This window comes from Nerophis ophidion, linkage group LG24 (genome assembly GCF_033978795.1).
Source record: "Nerophis ophidion isolate RoL-2023_Sa linkage group LG24, RoL_Noph_v1.0, whole genome shotgun sequence".
NCBI classification, from domain to species: domain Eukaryota; kingdom Metazoa; phylum Chordata; class Actinopteri; order Syngnathiformes; family Syngnathidae; genus Nerophis; species Nerophis ophidion.
The window spans coordinates 39,437,756-39,463,503 of NC_084634.1; the positions used below are offsets into that span (position 1 = coordinate 39,437,756).

Sequence of the window (25,748 nt, forward strand, 5' to 3'; positions counted from 1 at the left end):
ATATTTACTATACTGAGTTTGTCAACAATATAAACGATGAATATATGTAACAATATTAACAACACAACAAGAAGAGAGAACTGAAAATATGAATCATGTTAGTATTGATCCGATACTAACACGGTTTGGATCAGTCGTCCAGCCTACTGCACAGTTTGTTTTTTTCACACTTCCTGACAACATTTCATGTAAAAACTGCTGTTTTGCAGGAGAGTTCTCCAAGCTGGCTGACCTGCCATGTCTGGTAGACCTGTTGTTTGTGGGGAATCCTCTGGAAGAGAAGAACACCGCTGAAGGAACGTGGGTGGACGAAGCTACCAAAAGGTTACCCGGTCTGAAAAAACTGGATGGTAGGAATTTACTATCATTATGTTGTGCTATGTAACTGGAATATGTCCGGGCACCAACTGAGACACCAGCTCACGGACAGAACGTTTGTCATTTACTTTGCCATACTAATGAATCATATTCGGTACTATACCCCCTCTAAAAAGTACCGGTTCCCGTGATATGCTGGTTTTACGAGCAGAGGAGCATGTTGGGCAGCGCACACACACAGAGTGCTTACAAGCAGACACAGTGTGTGGACAGAAAAGGGAGAATGGACGCATTTTGGCTTGAAAATTAAAGATAACGGTGAAGTTATAAAACTGAATGAAGAGCTGCTTTAAGACATGACAAGCGAGCTAGCAGCTAACATCCGTCCGCAGTTGGCAGTGTTTTAGCTACTTGTAAATCACTAATCCTTGTCTCCATAGCGACAAATAAAGTAAGTTTCTTACAAGTACCATTATCACTGGAGGACGAGTAATAGCTAAACATGCTTCACTACACACCGTAGGAGGATACAAGTGCTCACCGGCGTCACAATGTAAACAAATGCTTTGGGTGGACCTACAACTGACATCCACTGTAATGATACCAAGTACAAGATGTCACGACCGGGGGGGGTCGCAGCTTGCTGCGGGGTCGTTCTTCCCAGATTGCAGACGGACAACTCCGGACGACAGCGTGAGGTAGGAACATGATTTAATCCATGACTCATACGCAGTACAACATGCGGGAAACAAACAAAAGCGATGTGTGCCGATTGCAGGCGGAAGCTAAGGCAAAAAAACCTAGCACAGGAATCGTAAGTCAAGAAAACAAAGAAGCCAGACTGAGCGTGGCGAGCAAGGTGAATAAAAAGTTATTTGATTAGTGGTAGAATGCAGGTGAGCGTGCCGATCACTAACCAGAGGCAGGTGAACCTAATTAAATCACATAGAAACCAAAACAAACCCAGAGGTGCTCAAAACAGGAACTAAGGGAGTCCAAAAATGACAGAAAATGACAAAACATAATGCGGGCCACGGATCATGACACAAGAGCGTATCTAGTTGATACTACTGTGATTACATCGATATTTTTTTATCGTCACAAAATCTTGTTTCCTTTTATAAAAACACATGTTTTGTGCATTGTGTGGTCACGCTGGTGCTTCCTGCTTTTAAGCGGCCATCTTAAGACGGCAGCTGCGCAGCAGCATCAGCGCAGCAGTTCTTTGAAAGCTGTCAAGCAAGGACTGTGGATGTTTGTGCTTCCTCGATGCAAGGATGATGTGGGACTAGTCAGGCATGAATGTAAGTACATGATATTTATTAAATAAACAAACTACAAAAAGGCAAACCAAGGACGCGCTCTGTGGCGGATAAAAATCTATACTTTACTTAAAACAAAACAGCACAATGGCATGACTATATACAAACAAAACAAAACTAGCACAATGGCATAAATACAAAAACGTACACGGCATGGAACTGTGGACGAGGACGTGAAGGTTTGAACAGCATGGGTAGGGTGAGTGTGAGTGTGAGAAGTTCCCAGAATGATGAACAGAAAGAAAATTACTTAAATACTGGCTGTGATAATCAGGAACAGGTGCGGGACTGAGGGCAGGGGCGTGACAAGGTGGGAACTAATACGTTGGCATGAATTGATTAACGTGGACCCCGACTTAAACAAGTTGAAAAACTTATTCGGGTGTTACCATTTAGTGGTCAATTGTACGGAATGTGTACTGTACTGTGCAATCTACTAATAAAAGTATCAATCAATCAATCAAAGGCATGGAAACAAACAAAACCAGGAAGTGCAAAACGTGACTGAATGTCCGAAATAAAAAAAAATAACATGACAAAACAAAACATGATCCATAGGTGTGACAAAAGCTCGTAAAATCAAAACCGGAGCAGTTATTAAAACTCTTTCCTCAACTTTTAATCAGAAGGGTTCAATCTCTCTCCTGTGGTAGTTTGAAGCCGACACAACAAACGCGCTCAGAGGACATAATGTTTGAAAAAAGGTGACGTGTTTTTACAAAACTTTTGTTTTGAAGGGGTAATTGCCCACTTCCTGTTGATTTTTGATGAAGGATGTCAAAGAATGAAATGTAGGTCTAAGTGAGACCTACATTGAGGTTTTTGTTTCATGTCTCTACGACATTCCTCCCGGAAGTTACAAGCAGTATAAAGTCAGTAAATACGTCGCTGGACACATGAGGACTTTGAATATGACCAATGTATGATCCTGTAACTATTTGGTATCGGAGCCATAACTAAATGTGTGGTATCATCCAAAACTAATGCTAAGTATCAAACATGATAACAATACATGAAAGAAACAGAACACCTTCATGTTGCTTCCCATCCTACACAGTGGAGTTATACAAGCCTTTTTGCTTGGTAGGATCAAAGACAGCTTTTGTCTTCTCGCTGGGAAGTTATTGCAACACATAAAGTTTTGTGATAACTTAGATCCAAATATTCTGACAGAAATGATGGCTGCTGTCTGGTTCTGGTCTGTCCAGGCACCCCGGTCATCAAACAAGTCGGGGATGAAGACGAAGACGGCTGAGAGGCTTTGAGAATGTAATGCAGCAGAACTAGCAACCTTTAAATCCACGCAAGATTAAATACTGTATCGACTTGGTATCGGACAGAAATGTGGTCATTTCCCAACCAATATTCTACAACCCAAATACATTAAAATATGCTTTTTAATGACGTTTTCAATGTCAGGTTGTGACGTTGATTTGACATTGAAATTTGGTCATTTTCCAACCAATATTCTACAACACAAATACAAGGTTGAAACAACATGATTCTTGACATTTATTTAATGTCAGGTTGTGACGTTGATTTGACATTGAAATTTGATCATCTCCCAACCAATATTCTACAACACAAATACATCGTTGAAAAAACATGATTTTTGACGTTTAATCAATGTTGAGTTCTGACATTGATGAGACCGTTGAAATTTGGTCATTTTCCAACCCATATTTTATAACAAAAATAGAACATTGAAACAACATGTTTTTCGACGTTTATTCAATGTCAGGTTGGGATGCTGATTTGACATTGAAATGTGGTCATTTTCCAACTAATATTCTACAACACAAATTCAATGTTAAAACATGCTTTTTGACGACGTTTAATCAATGTTGGGTTCTGACGTTGATTTGACATTGAAATTTGGTTATTTTCCAACTAATATCGTACAACACAAATACAACATTGAAACAACATGCTTTTTGACAACGTTTAATCTATGTTAGGTTGTGACGTTGATTTGACATTGAAATTTGGTCATTTCACAACTAATATTTTATAACAACAATAGAACATTGAAACAACATGCTTTTTGACGTTTATTCAATGTCAGGTTGTGACGTTGATTTGACATTGAAATTTGGTCATTTCCCAACCAATATTCTACAACACAAATACAACGTTGAAAAAACATGATTTTTGACTATGTTTAATCAATGTTGGGTTCTGACGTTGATTTGACATTGAAATGTGGTCATTTTCCAACTAATATTCTATAACACAAATACAACGTTAAAACATGCTTTTTGAAGTTTATTCAATGTCAGGTTCTGATGTTGATTTTATATTGGAATTTGGTCATTGTCCAACTAATATTTTATAACAACAAAAGAACATTGAAACAACATTCTTTTTGACGTTTATTCAATGTCAGGTTGGGATGCTGATTTGACATTGAAATGTGGTCATTTTCCAACTAATATTGTACAACACAAATACAACGTGAAAACATGCTTTTTGACTACCTTTAATCAATGTTGGGTTCTGACGTTGATTTGACTTTGAGATTTGTTAATTTTCCAACCAATATTTTATAAAAAAATACAACGTTGAAACAACGTGCTTTTCAACGTTTATTCAATGTCATGGTTTGACATTGAAATGTGGTCATTTCCCAAGCACGTGGATCCAACGTTAGACACCACATATTTACCAATACAACTATTTTGCAACTAGTAGGGTGGGGGAATTGTTTTGTTTTGTGTGGTGTTATTTGTTTTGTTTTTCCTCTGTGTTACATTTTTGGGCTGCTGTTACTTTTGGAGGATAATTCATGAAAATATAAATTAAAAAACAGTAAATAAAGACAATTTTCTAAATACTTACCTCCGCGGGGAAGAAAGGCAGGTTTAAAGTATCTTCTATTACCATTATCTTTTACCATGGTGGACCCCGACTTAAACAAGTTGAAAAACTTAATCAGGTGTTACCTTTTAGTGGTCAATTGTACGGAATATGTACTGTACTGTGCAATCCAGTGACGTGTTGTCAGGGGAAGCAAGGAGGCAGTGCCTCACCTGCCACCAGGTAGCTTAACCATGAGATGTTCCAAAACGAAGTAATAAAATAAAATAAGTTTTAATATTTCTCTTTTGGTTCATGCTTTCATGTGATCTTGGCGCGGTTCCTGTATATTTTGATGATTTTTTCATGGTCAAAATCGCGGAAATTCCATGTTTCCTGATCAAAACAATGCAGTAGATGAGAAGTGAGGCAGACACAGGCGGTGCCTCCACGGCTAAACACGGGGCGGCATAGCTCGGTTGGTAGAGTGGCCGTGCCAGCAACTTGAGGGTTGCAGATTCGATTCCCGTTTCTGCCATCCTAGTTACTGCCGTTGTGTCCTTGGGCAAGACACTTTACCCACCTGCTCCCAGTGCCACCTACACTGGTTTAAAATGTAACTTAGATATTGGGTTTCACTATGTAAAGCGCTTTGAGTCACTAGAGAAAAGCGCTATATAAATATATTTCACTTCACACTTCACTATTGGGGGTGTGCTTGCGAGGGGGCGCATGCTTGTAGGTAGAGGGCGATATATTGTCAACTTGCAGTTGAATGCCTCAGCAGTACTCTGACTCGCCACACCGGGAGAAGTGGGGGCGCTCAGGCTAGCAGACACAGGTCTCTGCGTCAATCTTTTAATTGTATTTATAACAAACCTGGCATTTTTATTAGAGTAAGCCAGCGTTCGTGGGTGTTTTTTGTCGGATGCAAAAATATTGTTTAATTTCTTGGAATGAAATGAATGTTTCTGCCAATATGGAGGATTATATACTGTATCCAAGATGAAATACTTCTCTAAACTGGACTTTAAGACAAAATGAATGTGGTCATACAAAGTACGTTTTCATGCAGGATAGCTATTGCTGCTTCACATACAAATACAGAAAGGTAAGATACACTCACAATACTTGATTTATTTTGTTCAAAGCAAATGGGACCAAAAAGTATTTAATAACAACTTAATCAAATAGTTTTTGGAGCCATTTATCATGTCATAATTTTATGAAAGTGAATAACTCCCTTTTTTTCCCTTTACTTTAAAGGCCTACTGAAACCCACAGTCTGATAGTTTATATATCAATGATGAAATATTAACATTGCAACACATGCCAATACGGCCTTTTTAGTTTACTAAATTACAATTTTAAATTTCCTGCAAAGTTTTTTTGTTGAAAACGTAGCAGAATGATGACGCGTGTTTGTGACGTTATTGGTTGTAGCGGACATACTAGTCCAGCACCACTTATGGCTAAAAGTCGTCTCTTTTCATCGCATAATTACACAGTATTTTGGACATCTGTGTTGTTCAATCTTTTGCATTTTGCTCAATTAATAATGGAGACTATAAAGAAGAATCCTGTTGGTGGAAAGCGGCGTATCGCCGCTGCCTTTAGCACCGAAACACAGCCGGAGTTTCTTTATTTGTTGTGAAGCTTTAATACAGAGCGGTCCAGCAAACATGTTTCTCTACGTCAACCAGCAAATTTTTGGATGGGAAAATGTTGATATTGAGTCAGCTCTTACCGGAGACTTCAGTGGATTATGCATCCTCATCCTGCAGCTGTGATCTTGGCTCCTCGGCTTCTCTGAGAGACACCGGTGTTCACCGCAGCCCTCCGACTTTCAGGTATGACTTTACAATCTCACTAAAACACTATTAAAACACTAAGTAAATAAGGGATTTTCCGGAATTATCCTAGTGAATGTGTCTAATTACATCTGAAACGCTCACACTGCTGTCGCCTGGAGCCGTCACCTTTTTTTTTGTGTGTGCTTCACTCTAACTTTCCTCATCCACACATTTTTCATCCTCGCTCAAATTAATGGGGAAATTGTGGCTTTCTCGGTCTGAATAGCTCTTGCTACTGGTGGCCATGATTGTAAACAATATGAGGATGTGAGGAGCTCCACAACCTGTGACGTCACGTGCACATCGTCTGCTACTTCCGGTACAGGCAGGGCTTTTTTGTTAGCGAGCAAAAGTTGTGAACTTTATCGTGGATGTTCTCTATTAAATACTTTCAGCAAAAATATGGCAATATCGTGAAATGATCAAGTATGACACATAGAATGGACCTGTTATCCCCATTTGAATTAATCAAATGAAATCAACTTTATTTATAAAGGACATTTAAAATTTACCACAGGGGTAGCCAAAGTGCTGTACAATGGACAGGTTAAAAGATAATACGAAGACCGAGCAAACAACACAACACAAACAGAACATGATAACAAATAAATAAATAAAACATAAAAACAGGTATAATGGGGCGCCATTGCAGGATGGATATCACTTAGTGTTAAAAGCCAAGGAATAAAAGTATGTTTTCAAGAGAGATTTAAAAACCGGAAGAGAGGAGGCTTGTCTGAATAAGAACATCTCCTTTCAGTTGGCCTTTAATGTGCAACCTAAATCAACAATGACTACAGCTGCACATATGAATTTAAGTAAAAAAATAAATAAAAAAGTATCTTTGCCTCACCTGGTGTTTAGTTCACCGCACGTCACTGGTGCAATTTTCTAATAAAAATTCCAAAAATTCCAATCGAATTCATAAAACTGCATTCCAGGTCTGAGGTGATGACGTAACACCACCAAGCACCAGAAGGGGGCAGCAGCAGCACACTGTAAATGTGTCTTGCCTGCCGGAAACCTCAAGAAGAAGAGCAACATCGTCGCACAGTTAAGTTTGAGTTTATTTCGTATCTTTGATTTTTTTTTAGGAATGAATGAAAAAGGCTGGCTAGAAATGCATGGTAGCAGCAAGAAGAGCGTGAGTAGTACTACTAGTACTAGTAGTACTAGTAGTGAGCGGACTGGCAGTGTGGAAGTCAAGCAGGTGATTAAACTGCTGTGTAAGTTATTGGCGGCCCTCGGACTTCAACACGTGCCCGCGCCGGAGACATTTAGGCGGGCCAAGTTTGGCCAAGTTCATGTGGTAAGTTACTCATTTAGAAAGTTATTATTGTAGTAGTTTCTTGTATTCTCCAGTTTGAATGGTTTCCAGCGACAATCACGTGTCCGGAAGTGTTCATGTCGGACAGGAAGTTACTAAACGGCACAGTACGCTGCATTAAAGGCCTACTGAAATGAGATTTTCTTTATCAAACGGGGATAGCAGGTCCTTTCTATGTGTCAGACATGGTCATTTTGCGATATTGCCATATTTTTGCTGAAAGGATTTAGTAGAGAACATCCACGATAAAGGTCGCAGCTTTTGGTCGCTAATTAAAAAGCCTTGCCTGTACCGGAAGTAGCAGACGATGTGCGCGTGACGTCACATCTGAACATTGTTTACAATCATGGCCACCAGCAGCGAGAGCGATTCGGACCGAGAAAGTGACGTGAGGTGAGGGCAGTGGGAGTGATTCAGATGTTATTAGACACATTTACTAGGATAATTCTGGAAAATCCCTTATCTGCTTAATGTGTTACTAGTGTTTTGGTGAGATTATGTAGTCATACCTGAATTTCGGAGGGGTGTGGTGACCGCCAGTGTCTCTGAGTGAAGCCATGGAGGAGCCAAGAAAGTAGCAGCTGCCTCTTTGACAGCTGCAGGATAACGACACAAGCTGACTTATTGCCACAATTTTCTCACCGAAACCTGCCGGTTGACATGTGGTAGAGAAACATGTTCACTTGACCGCTCTGTTCCATATTAAAGCTTCACAACAAACAAAGAAACACCGGCTGTGTTTCGGCTGCTAAAGGCAGCTGCAATCCACCGCTTTCCTCCAACACCATTCTTCTTTGACGTCTCCATTATTAATTGAACAAATTGCAAAAGATTCAGCAACACATGTCCAGAATACTGTGTAATTATGCGATAAAAATAGACGACTTTTAGCCGTGAGTTGTGCTGGGATAAAATGTTCGCTACCACCGGTGACGTCACAAGCATGTGTCATCATTCCGCGACGTTTTCAACAGGATACTTTGCGGGAAATTTAAAATTGCAATTTAGTAAAAAGGCGGTATTGGCATGTGTTGCAATGTTAATATTTCATCATTGATATATAAACTATCAGACTGTGTGGTGGCTAGTAGTGGCTTTCAGTAGGCCTTTAAAATACTATTTTAGGTGGGTACTTACACTACACAGTATGGAACAGATACTTAAATACATTTAACAGGTTCCATAAATGCTTTGCTTGACAACCATGAATTATTATTATGATGTCTGCCTTTGAAACAAATGTAAATATGGAATTTCTGATGACACTTATTACTCGAACACTTTTGTACATTTGCACTTAAATTTGGTAATTATGACTTCACTGTTCAAATAGTTTAGGTTAATAAAGTAACATATGCCCAATAAATTTAACAGTGGACATATATTAAAAAATAAAAGTTTGTATTCACCCGATGTCACATCCGGTGTCGGGTGAAATTCTATAGACATGTTCGGCTGTCCCCTGCCCTCCCTGAAGGACTTACACAACTCCCGTTGCCTCAACAGAGCAAAAAACATTACCAAAGACAGCACACAACCTGGCTTCCACCTGTTCGACTTGCTACCATCAGGCAGGCGCTACGGGTGCATCAGAGCCGGAACAAACAGGCTCAGAGACAGCTTCTTTCCCAGAGCTGTCACCATGTTGAACTCTAACTTATAATAATAATAATTCACCCCTATACAATATAATGCCCTAATACCCTACTGTGCAATACTACCCTTCGAGCGCAATACGTCCGTCACTGATTATTTATTACTTCGGTACTCTTGTCTTGCTCTGTATATTGAACAGTATTTGTATTTTGTACTTCTGTAGTGTTTTGTATATTGTACAGAATTGCTTATTATTTTTATTGGATAGTAGTCTGTTTATTTCAATTGTTAGTTTTTCCTTTATTACCTCTTATGTCATTTATTTCACCCCATATTTGTTCCCACTACCGCACCTTAAATTGGAGTCTTTAATCTCGTTATATGCAAATATAATGACAATAAAGTTCATTCTATTCTTCTAAGAGTACACAGCATGGAGCGCTACTGCCTATTGGCGCTGGCGAGACGCAGGGCCGCCATCTTGGAGTGGTGATCCACTCCACTCAGGACAATGCATTAGTCAGGAGCAATGAACTGTCATTCATCTTACCTCACTGAGTACCACTCATTGTCACTCACTTTTTGTCGTACGTGTAGTTATGATAAAGGACACATGTTTTATTATTCATAGTTTGCTTAACAGTAATAGAATTTATTTCTATGCTATAAATGAGCAGACTTCCCAGATCAAAACTGGGAATATAATCCTAGAGAAGAGGAAAAAACAGTCATTTCTAATTTGAAGAAATAATATGATTACCGTAGTTCCTTGAATTGCCTGCCTTGAATTACTGCTGGGTCAAACTCGCTTCACAAAATCATTAGCGCATGCTTAGTATTACTAGCGGGCCAGGGTCCCCTGTCATCATTTTAAAAATGGGGTAGCCTGCGGCGGCGTCGCTCCCGGCACACCCCGCCTCTCCGCTCCGCCGCATTCTCCGCCTCCTTGCCGCCATCTTGGGCAGGGCTGCAGCGTGCCCTGCCCCGCCCTCGCCTCCCCACAATATCTATCCCCTAACTTTTTTTGTAATAAATAAAATCAATCCAAACTCGCAAGTTTTGTACGAGGCCAAGTCTGTACTGTAATCCACATGATGTTAGAACATAACCTGAGGGACGTACGTGCGACACATTTTCCGACATAAAATACGTGTTTGTTTGTTTTTTAACATTTGAATTTGTTGATTATGACTACAGATGTCTGATAAAGGCTTTTTTGCAGATATTCCGAAATTGTCCAACTCTTAATTACCGATTCCGATATCAACCGATACTAATGAACACATTATTATGCCTCATTTTGTTGTGATGCTCCGCTGGATGCATTAAACAATGTAACAAGGTTTTCCAACATAAATCAACTCAAGTTATGGTAAAAAAATGCCAACATGGCACTGCCATATTTATTATTGAAGTCACAAAGTGCATTATTTTTTTAAACATGCCTCAAAACAACAGCTTGGAATTTGGGACATGCTCTCCCTGAGGTGGGCGGGGTTGGGGTAGGTGGGTGTATATTGTAGTGTCCCGGAAGAGTTAGTGCTGCAAGGGGTTCCGGGTATTTGTTCTGTTGTGTTACGGTGCGGATGTTCTCCCGAAATGGATTTGTCATTCTTGTTTTGTGTGGGTTCACAGTGTGGCGCATATTTGTAACAGTGTTAAAGTTGTTTATACGGCCACCCTCAGTGTGACTGTTGACCAAGTATGCCTTGCATTCACTTGTGTGCGTGAAAAGCCGTACATATGATGTGATTGGGCCACCACGTAATATTGTTGTCTGGGTGAGAATCGGGAGTAATTCAGGAGAATGGTTGCCCCGGGAGATTTTCGGGAGGGCCACTAAAATTGGGGAGTCTCCCGGGAAAATGGGGAGGTTTGACAAGTATGACTGGGAGACTGAACTGTTCCTTATGTCCGTGTTCCACTCCATACAGCCGCGTTTTTAAAAAGTCATACATTTTACTTTTTGAAACAGATACCGATATTACATCTTAAAGCATTTATCAGCCGATTATATCTGCAGTCCGATGTTATCGGATGTCTTTAATTCTTATTGTTTTTCAGGAGGACCAGTTGTGGCAACTTCTAGCCGACATTCAGACAAAGCAAACATCATCATCCTCTGGCAGCAGCACACACCTGCAAAATGGTCAGTTGTAACTTGCAATGTTTTTATTGTTTAAATGGAGGGCACTGCAGCTGAATTTATTTTATCGTGTGTGTGTGTGTGTGTGTGTGTGTGTGTGTGTGTGTGTGTGTGTGTGTGTGTGTGTGTGTGTGTGTGTGTGTGTGTCTGTGTGTCTGTGTGTCTGTGTGTCTGTGTGTGTGTGTGTGTGTGTGTGTGTGTAGCGTGTGAGTGCAGGGCAGCAGTGAGTGCGGGGCTGTGGCAGAGTGGGTACTATGCTGGCTGGATGTTGAGAGAGGAGGAAGGTGTTTCCACCAGGGAACTTCTCCTGGCTCTTGGCTGGCAGCTGGCCTCTGGAACCCTGGAGAAGCTTTTGACTCAGCGAGTACAAGAACTGGACCAAACCCTAATCACACCTACTCCTGTGGTAAGTCAGACCAGGGCTTTGCTTTCAAGGTTCACTCCACACCCCGGTAACAGTGAGGGTCCATACATGCACCGTCTTGGTGGACAAGCCTGGACTTTCCGGTCTCCTGGCACCTCTTCCAGTTCCAGTTTAATCTGATACTGAGACTACTCTTGGTACTGATACTATGGACACACCCCTGTTACTAACTACAACCCCAAACTGTAAACACAAGTGGAAAAAAGTATTTATTTATAGATATAAAATAAAATAATCCTAGATGGTTTTGGAATAAGTCAAAGTCAATATAACTCAGGAGCAGGGTCTAGATCAGACCTGGGCAAAAGGTTAGGATAATCAACCCGGCCTGCTGGACTTTCTACATTATTTTTTTAGACCTTTAACATGAAGTGTATTTGCCATTATGATGTGCTGTTTTTAAATAACCGTAAGTCTTGAACTATAGAAAGTATTTCAATGGTGTAAATCTGCACTTTTGAGTGTTCAAGGTGTTACTACGGTAGTCTAGGTCACAGCGGGAACAAAACAGAGTGGGCGGGGCTTGTTTCCAGAGCAGCCAGCCCTAAACACATGTGACATAAACACATGTGGAAGTACATCTTTACGTGATAATACAATCCTGGTCAAAAGTGTACGTACACGTGTAAACAACATCATGTCATGGATGTCTGGAGTCTCCAATCATTTCTACAACTCTTATTTTTTGTGATGTAGTGATTGGAGCACATACTTGTTGCTCACAAAAAACATTCATGAAGTTTGCTTCTTTTATGAATTTATTACGGCTCTACTGAAAATGTGAGCAATCAAAAGTATACATACAGCAATGTTCATATTTGCTTACATGTCCCTTGGCAAGTTTCACTGCAATAAGGTGCTTTTGGTAGCCATCCACAAGCTTCTACTGACATTTTTCACCACAAAATTGCTGCAGTTCAGCTAAATGTGTTGCTTTTCTGACATGGACTTGTTTCTTCAGCATTGTCCACACCTTTAAAATTCAGGACTTTGGGAAGGCCATTCTAAAACCTTCATTCTAGCCTTCCTTTACCACTTTTGAGGTGTGTTTGGGGGTGGGCACATTCGGAACACCCAACTCTGCCCAAGACCCAACCTCCTTAGCTTGTCTTGAAGAATCTGGAGCTAATCCTCCTTTTTCATTGTCGCATTTACTGCCTGTAAAGCAGCAGTACCATTGGCAGCAAAACAGGCCCAGAGCATAGTACTACCACCACCATGCTTGACGATAGTTGTGGTGTTCCTGGGATTTTCCCCTCCAAACATATTGCTGGGTATTGTGGCCAAACAGCTCAGTTTTTGTTTTATTTGACATCACATGAACAAAGATAAGACCTTCTGGAGGAAAGTTCCCAAAGTCCTGACTTAAAGGTGTGGACAATGCTGAAGAAACAAGTCCATGTCAGGAAAGCAACACATTTAGCTGAACTGCAGCAATTTTGTGGTGAAAAATGTCAGCAGAAGCTTGTGGATGGCTACCAAAAGCGCCTTATTGCAGTGAAACTTGCCAAGGGACATGTAAAAAAATATGAACATTGCTGTATGTATACTTTTGACCCTCACATTTTCAGTAGAGCCATAATAAATTCATAAAAGAAGCAAACTTCAGGAATGTTTTTTGTGAGCAACAAATATGTGCTCCAATCACTACATCACAAAAAGATAAGAGTTGTAGAAAGTATTGTAAAGTCAAGACAGCCATGACATGTCAGGTTCAAACACTGATGACATCTATTAATCAGACAAGAAGCAAGGAACCCTGCAGAGACAGAGTTCAATTTAGCTCATGAGGAGAACGCGTGGAGCTACGCACTTAGTCACAGTCTGGCCCTACGCTCTACGGTACAGCTCCCGCATCCCTCGATTTATTCAGGGGTTCCCCAGTCAACATCACTGAGGCCGCCTCTAAAAGGAGTGGTCACGTATGTCATGCAAAGCAAGTCCAGGACGCACAATACGTGACGGGGGCCTTGTGATTGCCTTGTCTCTGCTTCGTCTGCGTGCTGTCGTCTTATCTGCGTTGAGGTCCTTGAAGTCCTCGGCTGTTAGCGGGCTAAAACAAAGATAACATCTGCGGCTGAGGCCCACCTTCAGACAAGAAGTTTCGTCCTTGCATGGATTCAAAAGTCCAACTTGAGCACAATTGCTAATAACTATAGCAACAGACTTTAAGCATACTAAAGTTGTGTGATAATATACACACATGATTATTCTAACAGGACATGATGTTCTTTACAAGTGTATGTAAACTTTTGACCAGGACTATAAATCATATTGTGGGTGTTTATGACACTTTGTATTTGTTTGCTTGATTGTAAAAGATACACAACTATGGAGAAGAAGTAAAATATGTTCATATGTTGTTAATATTCAGTGTTTTGTTGTAAATCCTACTTTCTTTATTTTTCTGTACATTTTTTGTGTCCCATTCAGTAAAAAACTGCAAAGTTCCATTTTTTTTTTTTTTTTTTTTTTTAAATGGTCCGTCATTACCTTTTTAGAACTCAGACATTGTGACTTTTGGTATATGTGTTCCTGAAAAAAAGGGAGCCAAACACATACTGTACAGCACATGTTTACACTACATATCATTTATACACACATACACCCCCCGGCCCCCCACCACACACGCATGTACATTTTTTCTCTCTCGGTGGCCCCCAAGTCCAAATATTTGCCCAGCTCTGGTCTAGATTCATCTAATGAATTAATTTTGTAAAGGCATAATCATGTATTGGATCACCTTGTACAGGGCTCATAGTTCCCGCCCAGAAAAGGGTGTAGTGCCATCTCTGGGTCGGGTGAGGCCATCTTGCCCCAAGTAAAGGAGTTCCGGCGAAGTGAATTCTATTTATATAGCACTTTTCTCTAGTGACTCAAAGCACTTTTACATAGTGAAAGCCAAGTTCCATTTAAAGCAGTGTGGGTGGCACTGGGAGCAGGGGGGTAAAGTGTCTTGCCCAAGGATGGCGGAAGTGGGGATCAAACCTGGCACCCTCAAGTTGCTGGCACGGCCACTCTACCAGTACCTCGTCTTGTTCACGAGTAAGGGAAGAGTGGATGGTGAGGTCGACAGGCAGCGTCTCCAGTAATGCGGACGCTGTATCGATCCGTTGTGGTGAAGAAGGAGCTGAGCCGGAAGGCAAAGCTCTCAATTTACCGCTTGATCTACGTTCCCATCCTCACCTATGGTCATGAGCTTTGGGTTGTGACCGAAAGGACAAGATCACGGGTACCAGATGAGTTTCCTCCGTTGGGTGGAGGAGCTCTCCTGAAGATCTGTTAGGGATATGAAGTGGTTTGATTGATTGATTGATTGATACTTGTATTAGTAGATTGCACAGTACAGTACATATTCCGTACAATTGACCACTAAATGGTAACACCCGAATAAGTTTTTCAACTTGTTTAAGTCGGGGTCCACGTTAATCAATTCATGGTGAGCCCTGGATGCCTCCCTGGGAAGTCTGGCCAGTGGGAGGCCACAGGGAAGACCCAGGACACATTTGGGAGACTATGTCTTCCAGGAGGAGCTAGGTGAAGTGGCTGGAGAGAGGGAAGTCCGGGCTTCTCTGCTTAGGTTGCTGCCCCCGTGACCCGATCTCAGATAAGCGAAGGAAGATGGAAGGATGGATGAGTTTATTTAAAATCTCCATGTCTGTGTTCTTTATAGGTGAAAGTTGAGGTTTCCCCGCAGCCTGAAGTGCAGAGTAGTGAGCTGAGAAGGCTGCACTGGCTGCTGGGCTCCCTGAGACATCAAGGCCAGGTGCTGCTGTCCATGCGGGAAGAGCAGGCCGTCTTGCTGCATGCTGTGAGTACACCTGCCAGTTCATGGAATCTCAAGGGCCGCCATGGGTCCAGCTTCTCCGAGCAAACTATGTGTCCGTAGAGAAATATTACCCTAAGTCAGGGGTCGGCAAGCTAAAATGTTGAAAGAGCCAGATTGGACCAAAAATACAAAAACAAATATGTCTGGAGCCCCCAAAAAATAAAAGCCATAGCACATACAGATGGTGTCATGAGATTAGGACTTAAAAGAAAATAAATGAGCTCAAATATAGCTACAAATGATGCATAATGATGCAATATGTACATACAGCTAGCCTAAATAGCATGTTAGCATCGATTAGTGACCAAATAAGTCTGATTAGCACTCCGCACAAGTCAATAACATCAACAAAACTCACCTTTCTGCATTCATGCACAACGTTAAAAGTTTGGTGGACAAAACGAGACAGAAAAAGAAGTGGCATAAATCACGTCTTAGAAAGTCGGAGAAAGTTATACATGTAAAAAACAAACTAGGGTGAGTTCAAGGACCGCCAAAATCAGTAGGACAAAACGGCCCTTGCCAAATACTTGAGTCAGTGAAGCATGTTTAATATAAACTGTGTGCTTTATAGCAATTATGGAGGTTTGTGTCATGTTTGTCCTCCTACAGAAACTATATTAAAATATAGTGTATGTTTTTTTTACCTAATTCTTTTACATTTTTCATACATTTTTGAAAAAGCTCCAGAGAGCCACTAGGGCGGCGCTTAAGAGCCGTGAGTTGCCGACCCCCGCCCTAAGTATATTTTCAGTTTCAAATTGAAGCAATTTGTTTTATTTTTTTCTAACCTCACAGAGACCTTGTTGACATGACAACATCCAAATATGCTGGAGGCTGCTGCAACAAAATATCCTTCAAGCACACATAGAAAAGTAATTAGATGGAAAGAGTGATGCTCAGAGAGGCTTTGGACTTCTCTGATATGTTTATCATTTCTACACACTTTTTCTTGTCATGTTATGTCAGTAGCAGGGTTGTAAGGTACACCAGTACTAGTGTACTATCCTGCCACTAATGACTCAAAAACTATACTCTGTTTAAAAAGTACCGCTTCCCCATATTTTTTTTTCTTTAGTGGACATGACGGCACCATGTCATTTCATTAACTAGTTAATGTTTGCAATTAATCACTAAAAAGTTAAGTATAAAAGCAGATTACCATATTTTCTGCACCATAGGGTCTACAGGATTATAAAGTGCACTGCTGATGAGCAGGTGTAGTCAGGGTTTTTCAGATTATAGAGCGCACTAAAGGAGTCTTATTATTATTATTACTAAATGTAAAAGACCTCCTTATGGTCTACATAACATGTAATGGTGGTTCTTTGCTCAAAAGTTGCATAGATGATGTTTTACACATCATCTTCAAGCCTCTTTCTGACAGTCTCTTCAGGATGCAGCATTTTGTGGGCGCTCTTATTTATGTGCCTCCACTTGGACAGCATCTTCTCCCCGTCATCTTTGTTGTAGCGGTGTAGCGTGCAAGGACGGGAGTGGAAGAAGTGTCAAAAGATGGAGCTAACTGTTTTAATGACATTCAGACAATAACAAAGCAGCATCTCCTCATCCGGAAACAACAACACCCGAAATGTGTCCCGTGAAAAACCGTCCAACCGGAACTCTAATAGCTAAAGTGCCTTGGGTGAATAATGTAAACTCACTACACCGGTATGTTTTAGTGCTTTTATGGTGAGTTTACTGACAGATATAAGTAAAAACAGTCTGACCGGAACTCTAATAACTAAAGTTCTTTGGGTGAATAGGTAAAAAAACTCACCATACCGGTATGTTTTAGTGCTTTTATTGTGAGTTTAATGACAGATATAAGTAAAAACAGTCTGACCGGAACTCTAATAACTAAAGTATCTTGGGTGAATAATGTAAACTCACTACACCGGTATGTTTTAATGCTTTTATGGTGAGTTTACTGACCGATATAAGTAAAAACAGTCTGACCGGAACTCTAATAACTAAAGTTCTTTGGGTGAATAGGTAAAAAAACTCACCATACCGGTATGTTTTAGTGCTTTTATTGTGAGTTTAATGACAGATATAAGTAAAAACAGTCTGACCGGAACTCTAATAACTAAAGTATCTTGGGTGAATAATGTAAACTCACTACACCGGTATGTTTTAATGCTTTTATGGTGAGTTTACTGACAGATATAAGTAAAAACAGTCTGACCGGAACTCTAATAACTAAAGTTCTTTGGGTGAATAGGTAAAAAAACTCACCATACCGGTATGTTTTAGTGCTTTTATTGTGAGTTTAATGACAGATATAAGTAAAAACAGTCTGACCGGAACTCTAATAACTAAAGTATCTTGGGTGAATAATGTAAACTCACTACACCGGTATGTTTTAATGCTTTTATGGTGAGTTTACTGACCGATATAAGTAAAAACAGTCTGACCGGAACTCTAATAACTAAAGTTCTTTGGGTGAATAGGTAAAAAAACTCACCATACCGGTATGTTTTAGTGCTTTTATTGTGAGTTTAATGACAGATATAAGTAAAAACAGTCTGACCGGAACTCTAATAACTAAAGTATCTTGGGTGAATAATGTAAACTCACTACACCGGTATGTTTTAATGCTTTTATGGTGAGTTTACTGACAGATATAAGTAAAAACAGTCTGACCGGAACTCTAATAACTAAAGTTCTTTGGGTGAATAGGTAAAAAAACTCGCCATACCGGTATGTTTTAGTGCTTTTATTGTGAGTTTAATGACAGATATAAGTAAAAACAGTCTGACCGGAACTCTAATAACTAAAGTATCTTGGGTGAATAATGTAAACTCACTACACCGGTATGTTTTAATGCTTTTATGGTGAGTTTACTGACAGATATAAGTAAAAACAGTCTGACCGGAACTCTAATAACTAAAGTTCTTTGGGTGAATAGGTAAAAAAACTCACCATACCGGTATGTTTTAGTGCTTTTATTGTGAGTTTAATGACAGATATAAGTAAAAACAGTCTGACCGGAACTCTAATAACTAAAGTATCTTGGGTGAATAATGTAAACTCACTACACCGGTATGTTTTAATGCTTTTATGGTGAGTTTACTGACCGATATAAGTAAAACCCGTCCATCTGGAAATCTCTAATAACTAAAGTTCCTTGGGTGAATAATGTCAACTCACTACACCGGTCTGTTTTTGTACTTTTATTGTGAGTTTACTGACAGATATAAGTAAAAACTGTCCGACCGGAACTCTAAAAGCTAAAGTTACTTGGGTGAATAATGTCAACTCCCGACACCGGTGTGTTTTAGTGCTTTTATTGTGAGTTTACTGACGGATATAAGTAAGAAGTTGGATTAGGCCACCCCAGTGGGAACAAATCAGACAAGTATGATTGGCAGATTTGTAAGTGGCTTCATTTTCATGTGCCTTCCAATGTTTGACTGTCAGTATTTACAGACATCAGATCAAGTGCCAGCACCTCCTGGTGTAGGTCAGTCATGTTAGACCGTGGGCTCGGATGCAGGCCTTCTTCCAATCCAAAATGGAAAATTTGGAGGGTTTTAGGAATAGTTTGCATCAGAGGATGTTGTTCTTAGTTTGTGAAGCCCTTTGAGACACTTTTAAATAAGAGCGACACAAACAAACTTTGATTGATTGAATTGATTTATGAAACGTTGTTTTTCTTTTGGATTTCTCAGGTGTTTTCCAGCAGTCCACTTCCTGTGTTTACTTCCTCCTCAGGTGAAGACTGCACGGTGCTGAGTGAGGTGTGTGCATTACTTTTTTATTCCTGACACTCATCAGAGGCACTAGTTAGTAACTGCAGCGCTGACTCCATGACTTATCTTCTTCATTGGACTTTTCCAACACTTTGTCAGCGGTGCAGATGTTAAACTCCGCAAAGGATGTGAAAATATCATCTAAACTTCACTAATTCAGTCGGCATATCTTGGGCATTTTCCGTAGATTCTATTACGTCAGTGTAGTGACGCTCTTACATTCTGACCATGTTATCACATTAGTCGTACTGGAACTACGCAAACATGTGAAAGAGATGTGCTGTTCATCATTCACAATCCTTATGGAAGACCAGAACACCGACAACAGTATGCTTGGCTTTTCTATGCATCTGTAATGGCAAATAAATAACTACCAGTTGAGTCAGCAGATAGTGAGTGATGCTTCAGGGCCACAATGAAGATGCATCCGTTTAGCACTCGGCTTCTAAAACGTATTGCTCTTCCTCCTTGTGTTCGGGCTCAAAAATAGGATCATCATTAAATTGTTGTAATTCATTTATAGATGATAATATCTTCAATATAGAGGCAACTTATTTTTTTGTCCACTCTGCTGCTACTTGAAGGAATGAACAAGCGTTAGCAACACCAGCATTACGGTTGCAAAGGGGTGGAAAGTTTCCGGAAATTTGCCATAGGAAGTTAAGCTCAAGAAGTTTGGAAATATTGACCATTTTTTGTTTATTCAAAGTTGGACAACGTTCATAGGAATTAATGGAAATGAACAGGAAATTTGGGGTACTTTCTACTATCATACCGTATTTCCTTGAATTGCCGCCGGGGCGCCAATTAATTTAAAACATCGTCTAGGCATGTGGTAAAGGCAAGCATGCGCTAATTATTTTAAAACCTCTTATCACTCCGGCACTTACCAAAGGCATACGGTAAATTTAAGCCTGCGCTTATAAATTTGAGTGTGATGTAAGGATACCATCATGAAAAGCACATTTAATCAAAAAAACTTTATTATGGTCTTACCTTTACTTCTGATCAAAAGCATTGATAACTTGTTTCTAGAAGTCTTCCTTATCTTTCTTCAGTTTTAAAAGTCTCTCTGTCTCGATGAAAAGCTTCCTTTATTACCTCCTGCTTCGATTGAAAGTCCAGTTTAGAAAACGGTTTTATTTCGGTTATGTAATCCTCCATGTTAAAAGTGCAAGCGAGAAGAAAAAATTAAAGATCGCAGCTCACTCTTGCTGCTTGTTGTCACTTCTTCTGCAGCAGAGTAGTCGCAAGAAGGATCACTAGCGCCCTCTACCACCAGGAGGCGGGAGTCATTTAATGACTCATATTTGACACACGCAGCTATGGTATATTAATAAAACATAACTGCTTACTGCTCTTTTTAGCATATTCAATAGCTAAATCCTACTGAATAGTTCTTAATCTTCTTCCCTTTATGCGATTTCAAATGATTGAAATCATCTTCCTCCATTTTGAAAATGATGACGTGAGGAGTATGACCAGCGGAAATTCTAGGCATATGCTAATTATTTTGCGAAACGAGTTTTGACCCGGCGGAAATTCTAAACATGCGCTAATAAAAATAATATTTTGCGAAACGAGTTTGACCCGGCGTTAATCCTCAATTGGCGGTGATCCTAAACATGCGTTATTTATTTTGCGGAACGAGTTTGACCTGGCAGTAATTCTAGGCAGGACCATACTATATACCTGGCGGCAATTTTAAGGAAATACGGTATTCAGACATAAATATAAACATTTTGTGGTCATAATAAGCAGACATGCATGCAAACATTTGTAATACAAATGTATTTTTGTCATCAAACATCAGACACAATCTTCAGGACTTAGCTGGCTGGATGAAGTCCTTGGCCTCAATAGTCCTGCTGGAGTGTGTCGCAGGCTTGCAATTATCTGAACACAGGATGGAGGAATGCACAGTGTTGGGTTGAAATTCAACTGAATTTGCATTAAATCAGGTTGTTTTAGCTAATATTGATGCTGCAAGATCTACATTGTTGCATTCAATGTTTATTCCCATGGAAAGTTTCCAACTTTGAATATTCCCAGAATTTTGCCAGCCTAACAAGCATAGCTATATAAAATATAGTAAGTTGTAATTTGGGGAAACCTGTGTGTGTTTGCAGAGTTGTGTTGGTGTGCAGCAGCTGTGTGACCTTCTTGAGTTGTACCTCAGGTGGAGGGAAGTGGAGACTGTGTTCTGGATGTGGATGGTAAGTAAAGGAGGAACACCCCCACACAGTGTGTTGACATGTGGATGGTAAGTGAAGGAGGAACACCCCCACACAGTGTGTTGACATGTGGATGGTAAGTGAAGGAGGAACACCCCCACACAGTGTGTTGTCATGTGGATGGTAAGTGAAGGAGGAACACCCCCACACAGTGTGTTGACATGTGGATGGTAAGTGAAGGAGGAACACCCCCACACAGTGTGTTGACATGTGGATGGTAAGTGAAGGAGGAACACCCCCACACAGTGTGTTGACATGTGGATGGTAAGTGAAGGAGGAACACTCCCACACAGTGTGTTGACATGTGCTTTTGCAGGACAGTGTGGTGGGTTGCCAGGTGACGGAGGTTGTGGCTGAGAGGTGCACACGCACACCCAGCAGGGGGGCAGGGGTGTGTCACACTGGTCATCTGTGTGGACAGCAGCTGGAGGACATCCAGGCCAGACTGACTACTGTGCAGGTGATATTGATGCTCTTACAAGTCTGATGTCTGTGTGTGTGTGTGTGTGTGTGTGTGTGTGTGTATATATATATATATATATATATATATATATATATACATATGTTTCATGAGGGGTTCCCTCAATCGTCAGGAGATCATCAGGAGATCTCCTGACGATTGAGGGAACCCCTCATGAAACAGTTCTGTAGAGATGAAGTAGTCTTGTGATTTTTTCCCACACCTACATATTGCGCTCTACCACGGTATCGAGCACTATTCTCTGGATAATCCAATCAAGACATATATATATATATATACATTTGTATATGCATATACGTATGTATATACATTTGTATATGTATATACGTATGTGTACACACGTATGTGTATGCACATATGTGTGTATATATATATATATATATATACACAAACATGTATGTGCATATGTATATATACACACATGTATACACACACATATATATACATGTGTATATATACATATGTGTATGTATATATACATAAGTATATACATATGTTTATACATATGTATACACATATGTATATATACATACATATGTGTACACACGTGTATGTATAGACATACATGTATATGTATATACATACATACATATGTGCATACAAATGTATATACATACACATGTATAGACATATTATACATATGCATATACACATGTATATATACATATGTATGTGTATATACGTACACGTATGTATATACATATGTATATGTATATACATATGTATAAACATATGTTTATACATATGTATATGCATATGTGTATGTATATACATATACATACACATATGCATATACATATGTATATACGCATGTATATACACATGTATATACAGTGCCCTCCATAATTATTGGCACCCCTGGTTGAGATGTGTTAAAAGCCTTAAAATAAATTCAGTGTTTATTGCAGAAGAATACTGTCACACTGAAAATTGTAGGAAAATGTAGCCTTCAACTCAAATGAATTGTAAGAAAATAAAAAAATCCCTGACTAAAAAATAATTATTTTTCATTAAATCACCTGTTCCACAATTATTGGCACCCTTAACAATTCCCAGGAAATAAATATAATTGAAGCATTTCTGTCATTTCTACAGTAGTTTACAAAGTTTACCAGAGTACGTAGGAACATTTAATTAGTAATTCATCACTTCCTGTTTCCCTGGGGTATAAATATGACGTGACACCGAGGCCATTTCTCTTATCCACTCTTAAACATGGGAAAGACAAAGGAACACAGCATACAAGTGAGGCAGATGTGCGTCGACCTTCACAGGTCAGGCAGAGGCTACAAGAAGATTGCCACTCAACTGCAGCTGCCCATATCCACTGTGAGAGGAATAATTAAGAAGTTCAAAACAACTGGAACAGTGGTAAATAAGCCTGGACGAGGACCCAAGTTTATTTTGCCACCACGCACAGTGAGGAGGATGGTAAGAGAAATCAAAAGATCTCCAAAGCTCACTGTTACAGAATTACAACAAATGGTAGCATCCTGGGGTCACAAAGTCTCCAAATCAACCATCAGGCGCTGTCTACACGCCAACAAGCTGTTTGGGAGGCATGCACGGAGAAAACCTTTCCTCACTCACAATCATAAACGCAAGCGTCTGGAGTTCGCCAAACGGTATTGGGGCTTCAACTGGGACCGTGTGCTTTGGTCAGATGAGACCAAGATTGAGCTTTTTGGCAACAAACACTCTAAGTGGGTCTGGCGTACCACGAAAGATGCGCATGCTGAAAAGCACCTCATACCCACTGTGAAGTATGGGGGTGGGTCAGTGATGCTGTGGGGCTGTTTCACTTCCAAAGGCCCTGGGAACCTTGTTAGGGTGCATGGCATCATGAATGCTTTGAAATACCAGGACATTTTAAATCAAAATCTGTTGCCCTCTGCCCGAAAGCTGAAGCTGGGTCGTCACTGGGTCTTTCAGCAAGACAATGACCCTAAACATATGGCCAAATCTACACAGAAATGGTTCACCAGACACAAAATCAAGCTCCTCCCATGGCCATCTCAGTCCCCTGACCTCAACCCCATTGAGAACCTGTGGGGTGAGCTGAAAAGGAGAGTACAGAGGAGAGGACCCAGGTCTCTGGATGATTTAGAGAGATTCTGCAAAGAGGAATGGCTGAAAATCCCTCTTTCTGTCTTTGCCCATCTTGTGAAACATTATAGGAGAAGATTAGGTGCTGTTTTGTTGGCAAAAGGGGGTTGTACAAAATATTAACACCAGGGGTGCTAATAATTGTGACACACATTATTTGATGTCAAATAATTATTTCTTTATGTGGGATTTTTTCCCCACTGAATAAATGCACTTGTATTGAAGGTTGGATTTTTCTCTTTTTTTCCATTAAGGTCCCATATTATTTAGAAAAAAAATAAAATAATTGGAAGCTAAAAAACACATCTCAACCAGGGGTGCCAATAATTATGGAGGGCACTACATATATATACATGTGTATATACATGCGTATACACATATGCATATACATATGTGTATACGCATGTATATACACATGTATATATATGTGTGTGTATACATGTGTATGTATATACATATGTATAAACATGTGTGTATAAACTTATGTATATACATAATATGTTTATACATGTGTATGTATATACATATGTGTAATGTATATACATATGTGTATACACATACATACACATGTATATATATGTGTATGTATATACATATATATAAACATATACATATGTATATACATATGTATATACATATGTATATATACATACATATGTATATACATATGTATATGTTTATACATATGTATATACATATGCATATACATATGTATAAACATGTGTATACATGTGTATGCATATATACATTTGTATATACATATGTGTATACATACGTATATATATGTTTATACATATGTATATATACATATGTGCATACATATATATACACATGTATATGCATATGTATATAAATATGTATACGCATATGTATATACATGTGTACAAACATACATATGTATATACATACACATATGTATATACATATGTGTATACATATTTATATACATATGCGTATACATGTGTGTATATATAAACATATATATACGTATGTATACACATATGTATATACACATGTTTATATATATGTGTGTATACATGTGTATATATATATATACATACATGTGTATACATGTATATACATACACATGTATAGACATATATATATGTACATATACATATGTACATACATGTATATATATATATACATACATATGTACATACATGTATATATATATATATACATACACATGTATATACACATGTGTATGTGTATATATTTATGTATATACATACACATGTATAGATATGTGTATACATATTTATGTACATATTTATTTGTATGTATATACATACACATACATACACATGTATACATGTGTATGTATGTACGTATGTGTATACACATATGTATATACATATATGTATACACGTGTATATATATATGTGTATGTATATACACATTTGTACATACATGTGTACACATATGTATACACATACAAATGTATACACATATGTATAAACACATGTGTATACATACATATGTGTATACATGGATATGTATATATACATGTACACACACATATGTATGTGTATGTATATACATATTTTAAAGTATATAC

The 25,748-nt window shown here is 39.3% G+C and overlaps 2 protein-coding genes across 8 annotated transcripts in view; one reads left to right on the forward strand and one right to left on the reverse strand.

Annotated features, from left to right (window-relative positions):
* Window positions 1–208: 208 nt before the first annotated feature.
* Window positions 209–25,748, forward strand: part of tedc1 (tubulin epsilon and delta complex 1) — a 26,622-nt gene continuing 1,082 nt past the window's right edge. For 2 of the 6 annotated variants that reach the window (XM_061886326.1, XM_061886327.1), the window contains exons 1-7: window positions 7,349–7,598; window positions 11,277–11,361; window positions 11,562–11,764; window positions 15,456–15,593; window positions 19,286–19,354; window positions 21,496–21,582; window positions 21,917–22,060. In XM_061886326.1, coding sequence (XP_061742310.1) covers window positions 7,386–7,598; window positions 11,277–11,361; window positions 11,562–11,764; window positions 15,456–15,593; window positions 19,286–19,354; window positions 21,496–21,582; window positions 21,917–22,060 — 939 coding nt within the window. In that variant the 5' untranslated portion in view covers window positions 7,349–7,385. The other 4 variants (XM_061886331.1, XM_061886330.1, XM_061886328.1 and 1 more) reach the window with 4 other exon arrangements.
* Window positions 20,041–25,748, reverse strand: part of LOC133542313 (SERTA domain-containing protein 4-like) — an 88,288-nt gene continuing 82,580 nt past the window's right edge. For both annotated transcript variants that reach the window (XM_061886322.1, XM_061886323.1), the window contains one exon: window positions 20,041–21,262. The gene's annotated coding sequence lies outside the window, so the exon portion shown is untranslated. The remainder of the gene's footprint in view (window positions 21,263–25,748) is intronic.